A 9,345-nucleotide genomic window follows, 5' to 3' on the forward strand; every position below is an offset into this window, starting at 1 on the left:
GAGACAAATACAAAATAAAATAAATATACCTCTGTATTTAAATATACCTCTAAATACACCTCTGCTGTTTTCAACCAAGATCTCAGCAATCACTGCCTCATTGCCTGCATCCGTAATGGGTCAGCGGTCAAACGACCTCCACTCATCACTATCAAACTCCCTGAAACACTTCAGCGAGCAGGCCATTCTAATCGACCTGGCCTGGGTATCCTGGAAGTATATCGACCTCATCCCGTCAGTAGAGGATACCTGGTTATTTTTTTTTAAATGCCTTCCTCACCATCTTAAATAAGCATTCCCCATTCAAGAAATGTAGAACCAGGAACAGATATTGCCCTTGGTTCTCCCCAGACCAGACTGCCCTTAACCAACACAAAAACATCCTATGGCATTCTGCATTAGCATCGAACAGCCCCCGTGATATGCAGCTGTTCAGGGGAGCTAGAAACCATTATACAGGCAGTTAGAAAAGCCAAGACTAGCTTTTTCAAGCAGAAATTTTCTTCCTGCAACACTAACTCAAAACAGTTCTGGGACACCGTAAAGTCCATGGAGAATAAGAACACCTCCTCCCAGCTGCCCACTGCACTGAAGATAGGAAACACTGTCATCACTGATAAATCCACCATAATTGCGAATTTCAATAAGCATTTTTCTACGGCTGGCCATGCTTTCCACCTGGCTACTCCTACCCCAGTCAACAGCACTGCACCCCCCACAGCAACTCGCCCAAGCCTTCCCCATTTCTCCTTATCCCAAATCCAGTCAGCTGATGTTCTGAAAGAGCTGCAAAATCTGGACCCCTACAAATCAGATGGGCTAGACAATCTGGACCCTTTCTTTCTAAAATTGTCTGCCAAAATTGTTGCCACCCCTATTACTAGCCTGTTCAACCTCTCTTTCGTGTCGTTTGAGATTCCCAAAGATTGGAAAGCAGCTGTGGTCATCCCCCTCTTCAAAGGGAATTGACACTCTTGACCCAAACTGCTACAGACCTATATCTATCCTACCATGCCTTTCTAAGGTCTTCGAAAGCCAAGTCAACAAACAGATTACCGACCATTTCGAATCTCACCATACCTTCTCTGCTATGCAATCTGGTTTCGGAGCTGGTCATGGGTGCACCTCAGCCACGCTCAAGGTCCTAAACGATATCTTAACCGCCATCGATAAGAAACATTACTGTGCAGCCGTATTTATTGATCTGGCCAAGGCTTTCGACTCTGTCAATCACCACATCCTCATTGGCAGACTCGACAGCCTTGGTTTCTCAAATGATTGCCTCGCCTGGTTCACCAACTACTTCTCTGATAGAGTTCAGTGTGTCAAATTGGAGGGTCTGCTGTCCGGACCTCTGGCCACAGGGTTCAATTCTTGGACCAACTCTCTTCTCTGTATACATCAATGATGTTGCTCTTGCTGCTGGTGAGTCTCTGATCCACCTCTACGCAGACGACACCATTCTGTATACTTCTGGCCCTTCTTTGGACACTGTGTTAACAACCCTCCAGACAAGCTTCAATGCCATACAACTCTACTTCTGTGGCCTCCAATTGCTCTTAAATACAAGTTTTTAAAAATGCATGCTCTTCAACCGATCACTACCTGCACCTGCCCGCCTGTCCAACATCACTACTCTGGACGGCTCTGATTTAGAATACGTGGACAACTACAAATACTTAGGTGTCTGGTTAGACTGTAAACTCTCCTTCCAGACCCATATCAAACATCTCCAATCCAAAGTTAAATCTAGAATTGGCTTCCTATTTCGCAACAAAGCATCCTTCACTCATGCTGCCAAACATACCCTTGTTAAACTGACCATCCTACCAATCCTCGACAATGTCATTTACAAAATAGCCTCCACACCCTACTCAACAAATTGGATGCAGTCTATCACAGTGCAATCCGTTTTGTCACCAAAGCCCCATATACTACCCACCATTGCGACCTGTACACTCTCGTTGGCTGGCCCTCGCTTCATACTCATCGCCAAACCCACTGGCTCCATGTCATCTACAAGACCCTGCTAGGTAAAGTGCCCCCTTATCTCAGCTCACTGGTCACGTCACCATAGCATCTCCCACCTGTAGCACACACTCCAGCAGGTATATCTCTCTACCTGTCACCCCCAAAACCAATTCTTTCCTTGGTTCGCCTCTCCTTCCAGTTCTCTGCTGCCAATGAGTGGAACGAACTACAAAAATCTCTGAAACTGGAAACACTTATCGCCCTCACTAGCTTGAAGCACCAACTGTCAGAGTAGCTCACAGATTACTGCACCTGTACATAGCCCACCTATAATTTAGCCCAAACAACTACCTCTTTCCCTACTGTATTTATTTTATTTATTTTTCTCCTTTGCACCCCATTATTTTTATTTCTACTTTGCACATTCTTCAACTGCAAATCTACCATTCCAGTGTTTTACTTGCTATATTGTATTTACTTTGCCACCATGGCCTTTTTTTTGCCTTTACCTCTCTCATTTGCTCACATCATATATAGACTTGTTTATACTGTACTATTGACTGTATGTTGTTATACTCCATGTGTAACTCTGTGTCGTTGTTTGTTTCAAACTGCTTTGCTTTATCTTGGCCAGGTCGCAATTGTAAATGAGAACTTGTTCTCAACTTGCCTACCTGGTTAAATAAAGGTGAAATAAAAAATAAATAAATAAATTATTGCCTTTACCTCCCTTATCTCACCACATTTACTCACATTGTATATAAACATATTTTCTACTGTATTATTGACTGTATGTTTGTTTTACTCCATGTGCAACTCTGGTCTGCGCATGTTCTGAGAACGCGGCTAGGGATGCCGTCTGGGCCAGCAGCCTTGCGAGGGTTAACACGTTTAAATGTCTTACTCACGTCGGCTAAGGAGAAGAAGAATGGGGTCCAGCAGTCCTAGTTAGCGGGCAGAGTCGGTGGCACTGTATTTATTTACTATCCTCATAGAGGGCAAAGAAGGTGTTTAATATGTCTGGAAGCAATACGTCGGTGTCCGTGACATGGCTGGTTTTGTTTTTGTAGTCCGTAATTGCCTGTAGACCCTGCCACATATGTCTCGTGGCTGAGCCGTTTCATTGTGACTCCACTTTGTCCCTAAACCAACATTTCGGTTGTTTGATTGCCTTGCGGAGGGAATAACTCCACTGTTTATATTCTGCCATATTCCCAGTCCTCTTTCCATGGTTAAATTGCGGTGGTTCGCGCTTTAAGTTTTGTGCGAATGCCGCCATCCATCCATGGTTTCTGGTTAGGGTAGATTTTGATAGTCACAGTGGGCACAACATCTCCAATGCACTTCCTTATAAACTCATTCACTGAGTCAGCGTATAGATTTATGTCATTCTCTGAGGCTGCCCAGAACATTTCCCAGTCCGCGTGATCAAAATAATCTTGAAGCGTGGATTCCGATTGGTCAGACCAGCGTTGAATGGTTCTAGTCACTGGTACATCCTGTTTGAGTTTCTGCCTGTAGAAGCAAGATGGAGTCGTGGTCGGATTTCCCAAAGGGAGGGCGGGGGAGGGTCTTGTTAGAGTAGCAATGGTCCAGTATATTGCCCCTGCGGGTGCTGCAATCAATATGCTGACAGATTTTAGGTAGCCTTGTTCTCAAATTTGCTTTGCTAAAAACCCCAGCTACAATAAATGCAGTCTCAGGATGTATGGTTTCCAGTTTACATAGAGTCCAGTGAAGTTCCTTGAGGGCCGTTGTGGTATCTGCTTGAGGGGTTATATATACAGCTGTGACGATAACAGACGAGAATTTTCTTTTGCGTGTAGATTGGTAAGGAAAATGTTTTATTTCATCCATTTTAGAATAAATCTGTAAAGTAACAAAATGTGGAAGAGGGAACGAGGTCTGAATACTTTCCGAATGCACTGTATTAGTGTATAATACAACAGCAACATGTGCACAGACATACACACATGATCTCTCGAACACACTACAACATGCACTCACCATGGTCTCAGTGGTCTCTTTCAGGAATTTCCAAGGGCTAGTTGCTAGGCAACCAGGGCAACTTCTAAAATTCACCGGTAACTCCACTGCAGATGGGGGACACACACACACACACACACACACACCGTTTGGGTGAGTGTTCTCTTCTTTCCCATTCCTCTAAACCAGTTGATGTGATGATGCACAAGTCATGCAACAATCTGACAAAATTGTTTATATGTCTGCCTTTCTATGCATCTTTTTAACCCCTGATTTTATATAAGCCTAAATTTCTATTGGCACCTATGTCATGAGTGAGTGGAGGGGAGTAGTGCATTTGTGATTTCTCCTGTCGTTACACGTCGAGCCTGAATAACTGACAAGTCGATGCATAGGCTATGCATTGAACAACTCTAATGGGATCTGGATCTGGCATGATAATGACAAGTTGGCTGAAGCAGAAACAGACCATAGCATCCAGACCATTGGATGCTTATCTTCTGTTAGCTGTAACTTATTTATGTATAATGTATAATGCCAGAAACATCTATAATTAATCAACAAACCAATCACATGTCCCAGACTATGGTTGCGTTTACACAGGCAGTCAAATTCTGATATTTTGCCCAATGGCAAAACAGCTGATCTGACCAATTAGTGAAAAAAAGAACAGAATTGGGCTGCCTGTCTAAATGCAGCCTTGTCTTCTGTTTTGATCTGCTGTTATGTACGAACATGAAATGAGCTAACATCTGTCGGTTTGTTGACAATATCTCTGTTTGTTTGATCATGCAAGTGTGTGTGTGTGTGTGTGTGTGTGTGTGTGTGTGTGTGTGTGTGTGTGTGTGTGTGTCTATTTTCAAGAGGCCATGATGGGGTGATTTATATAATCCGATTAGTTAGTATTACGCTGAGGTACACTCCCCGAAGACAGCAGGGGGAATTTGACAACTGTGTGTGTGCATGTACATGCAGTAAAAGGCTACAATGTGTGTATATGAATGTATATTCCCCTGTGTTTCATGTATATGTTTTCATTACATGATCATGTTTTCATTTCTGCTAATGGTTATTTTTATAAATATAAACCAACATTTAATATGATTTGAAACAAAAATAAAACGTATTGCCATGCAGTTAGACATGTGTATATACAGGAATTAAAATGAATATATGCAAATTGGCCCATAACTCTACCAACACAACAACATAGACCTAGGACTACACATTCTTTAAGCAGGGTTCATACAGACATTGTCAAGTCAAATTCAAGGACATTAATTCAAGGGACTTTTTCAAGCACTTAATTGTACATTTCAAGAATCTCAATGTTATACAATTGTATAATTTATATAATTGTACATATAGGACCTAATATAGAACCTCACCTCCCCCCAAAAGGATGCAAAAAGTATAAAAAATAAATTAAACAGGTTCCTAATTTTCATGGAAGAATTTGTATGGAAAGCCAAGTTGAAGCCAGCATTAGATGTTGTCATCCACATAACAGAATGTGTTTTTACCGCAACAGAGGAGCACAACATCCTTCAATTCAAGCCGCGGGAAACAAACGAAAGTGGCCATATCACTCACAAAAACGAAATCACGGATAACTATAAGGAGAACTTTTAAATTGGCAACAATAATTACAATGACTTTTCCAAGTACCGAATTGAGGAAATGTCTGATTTTAAAAGGTAGGCCTATTCCAGTGCTTGCATTTCTAAGCTCCAAATTCAAGTAGGCTACTTCAAGCCCTTTGTATTGTTTAAAATTGCAGGTGTAACATGGAAAACTAAATGTATTTGACATGTTCTTTCATTACCAGATCCTATTGTGAATAAACCCACTCGGCTATGTAATTTGTCATTATATCCAGAATAATTCATAGGAAAAGCGTTGGGTGTTGCATAATAGTTTATCCGATATTCACCCCCAGTAGACTCGTGTCCAATCCAAGGCACAAAAACATATGAAAAAAAATGACCTTGATGCTTTTTCTGTTAAATCTAATGAGAACCTGCTGTAAAATCAACAAAAGATGGACAACAAATGCACATCCAACAAGTATTATGCATCATTTTTGAAGAATCACAATCACAGTATCGATTTAGGTATCAAGTAATGGAGGTTTCTCAGAGGAGGAAGGAGAGGACCATCCTCAGTGTATTTAATAACAATAGTGAAACATCGTCAGATAAAACTATTAAATATTCACGTCACCAAATAATTCATTAAAACACTTGTGTATTGAAGGTCTACAGTAACCTCAACAGCACTGTATCAAATCAAAAAGCTACTTTCTTTGTCACTTGAGTGCATTTGACAACAAGTTTCTCTTCAATTTATAAATAGGGAATTACTTTCAAAACAAGACAAACTGCCATGTAGGCTATGCTGCCTTGAAAGGCACATGATACTAACCGAATATAAAAAAACCTGTCCAATAAACCTGTCCAATATCAACTCATTTCAGTGCAAGGGTAGCCTTCATTTTCAGATGATATGCAAAGCACCACTTCAGTTATTCTCATTATCCATTTAGTTTAAACAGTTTAATGAGCAGTCATACAAATTGCATTTATTTTGCATTTTTTGTTATTTGTCAAGGGCTCTTCAAATTGTCAATTCCTTGACAGTAATCCTTTGGCACACATTTTCTAATAGAGCATTCCCAGAGAGGACTAACTTGACACAAATCTGTTACTGTCACCTAGTGGCTTGTTTGAAGATTGCAGCCCATGACACCGTCCATGAAGAGAAATTCATTATTAAAGACGTCCTCCCGTAATGTTGGAAAAGTAAGATCCCGAGTATGAAGACAGTAAACTACACACACCAGAAGGTTAAAAAAAAGGTTAAGAAAAATAGTGTTTAGACTGCAAACTTCAAGGAATAGGGCATTCAAAGAGTTGGTTGGATGGAAAGTTGTGATGTCAGCCTCCCCCCTGCTATGTCGTGACTTACCTGGACCACCTATTGAGATGTGCCTTTTGTTAAGTAAATTGAGTTAAATGGACATGAAAAGGAGACTGGAGTACCACTTTACACCAAGACTTTTAATGTATTTTGTGAAAGCATTTATTTTTTCCAGACACTTTTTAAAAATCAATACATTTTCAGAACCTCTTTGGTTTATAAAAACATTAAGTGACAAGCATCGTCAATTAAGACTTAAAAACAATACCACATTGATACTGAAAAGCAATGCAGCCTGCCAACACCCCCATTACTCTCCACTTGCTGGGAAGGTTGTTCAGAAGCCGCTTGCACAAGTGGTCTACATCACCTTCAGCAGAGATCTACCCACGAATGAGGTGAACAACCAATATGGGAGCCACTCCCACCCACCGTACCATCAGTTCTATGAAGGAGAGGACTGAAATCTCCCTTCACTGAAGCTACAGTCAAACTCATTGGCAGCATGTGACCAGTCCTCATAGTCGCCTCCCTCTACAGCAGAGTTCACCGTCTGCCTGCCCATTTGGTTTTGTCGCCAAAGCGGCCATGGTCGGTTGCCAGGGTTAGCCGTCCGATTTGTCCTGAACGGAAAGATAAATGCACTTTGGTTACATTCTGCCTACTTGACCGTTTGCTACATGAGGGTGGTAGGAACAGACTACTGATAAAGGATCAAAACAATGCTTTAAAAATAGTATTTAGTAGGCCAATAAGCATACAAAAAAAAGAATTCACTGTAGATCAAATGTTGAATATTCACTTTCTCAAACTTTTTAATTTAGTCCCACACCTGAGCCCCAGATGAAAGAGTTCATGTTTAAAAATGTGAAGTGTATCCAAAGATTGTGGGGGGGCTTACCTCCATTTACTCACGCCTTGGCTTTCTTTTCAGTGTTCTGAAGTTTCTCTACGAGCTTGCGCTCGTGGCCTCCGGGGTTGGGGCGGTTGGTATTGTCGCTGGCTTCCTTCTTTGACCGCCCCTTGCGGCTAGTGCCACCTGAAAACAGTGCGAGTTCACAGTTCAGATTGAGAGACTTTGAAAACAATAACAACACACCCACTTGCCCCCAATGCAACGTCATAGCGGTCAACATGTGACACTTACGACACGTTGAGGAGTTTGAAATGTATTTTTCAATTCTTTGCGGTGACCATTAGTTGGTGGTCGTAACTTGATAATCCATTGCACAAACAAGTATAAAAATTACTGATACTTACATGTGTATTTTTCTGAAAGGTTATAGTATTCATATTCGTCATAGTGTTGTTCTTCAAAGTAAGTTGGCTCAACATTCTTCACGTCTACGAAGCTTGACATAGCGACTCTTCTATTGAACAGATAAACAGTAAACTGAACACTAACTTTTCGCCGGACAGCAACAAAAACAACCGTAGAAAGCAGTTATTTTCCACACGGGTCTTTATTTTTTTTCAACTCTCGAAATGAGTGGTTTATGCGCTTGCCCGTGTGCTTTATAAAGCATGGTCGCTCCTCCCTTTCTCCATGTCTCCCAGTTTTGTTATGAGTCATTGCCCCTTGCCTGAGTCAGTGAACGTTGCATGAGTTTTCGGTAAATGTTTGACGCAAACTTTCAATAAAATATGTCACTGTAGTTTAAGGTCACCCGTGTTTGTTTATTTTCATCAGGTGCCCTTTATTGATTTAATTTGCTCTACATCTCGTGGTACATGTTGTCTTTCTCTTTATTAGTAGCCTTTTTGTATTTGTGTAATCTATTCCATTGCACAATTATGCTTTATCCTTTCTTTCTATTGGTAATCTTCCAATGGTAATTTATTTTTACATGGGCAATTAACTATTTTCTTAATTCTAAATGCACCTAGTTTCCTTCACTGACATGGTTTCTCTGCCCTATCAACTCCTCCCTCCTCGGAGACAAAGATTAGATTAACAATGTTTTTCCTTCAGTCTTATCAACACCTGTGGTTCAAAGCTCACACTTCTCACGTTTTCTAACAGCCCCCCCCCCCCCTTCTTTGTATGACCTCCATTTGTCTATCAAGGCCAATCCAAAGGGTGCTTGAAGGTGAGGTGTGTGAATGTGAGCAGGGGGAACCAACTTTTGGTGACAGTGCTAAATTGTTCGACAGATTTTGATTGTTCAGTAGGCATTGAACCCATTTTGATGGCAGTTCTATAGCACCCATGAAATCCCATTGTGTGTGTGTTCTCACCTGTGCATGTTAATAGAGGGGAAAGTAAATGTATGTTGTACTGTAGGCCTACATAAAGGAATATATATTATATTATATATGTGTGTGTGTGTCCGAGATAGAGTGATTCAGACTGTAGTCATGACAAATAAACCCATGACTGTCTGTATCTGTGAAAACAATGAGGAAAGGCCCTTCCCTCACATAAATATACTCATGTTCCGACGCTGTCGAATAAATTACAGGCCTTGT

At 41.1% G+C, this 9,345-nt stretch overlaps 1 protein-coding gene across 1 annotated transcript; it reads right to left on the reverse strand.

The window, feature by feature from the left end:
• Window positions 1-6,995: 6,995 nt before the first annotated feature.
• nupr1b (nuclear protein 1b) lies at window positions 6,996-8,380 on the reverse strand. Its single transcript, XM_046306653.1, has 3 exons — window positions 8,137-8,380; window positions 7,778-7,915; window positions 6,996-7,499 (listed from the first exon to the last, which is right to left on the reverse strand). The coding sequence occupies exons 1-2, from the start codon at window positions 8,234-8,236 to the stop codon at window positions 7,788-7,790; spliced, it is 228 nt and encodes a 75-aa protein (XP_046162609.1). The 5' UTR covers window positions 8,237-8,380; the 3' UTR covers window positions 6,996-7,499; window positions 7,778-7,787.
• Window positions 8,381-9,345: the final 965 nt, after the last annotated feature.

This window comes from Oncorhynchus gorbuscha, linkage group LG16, assembly GCF_021184085.1.
Source record: "Oncorhynchus gorbuscha isolate QuinsamMale2020 ecotype Even-year linkage group LG16, OgorEven_v1.0, whole genome shotgun sequence".
Lineage (NCBI taxonomy): Eukaryota > Metazoa > Chordata > Actinopteri > Salmoniformes > Salmonidae > Oncorhynchus > Oncorhynchus gorbuscha.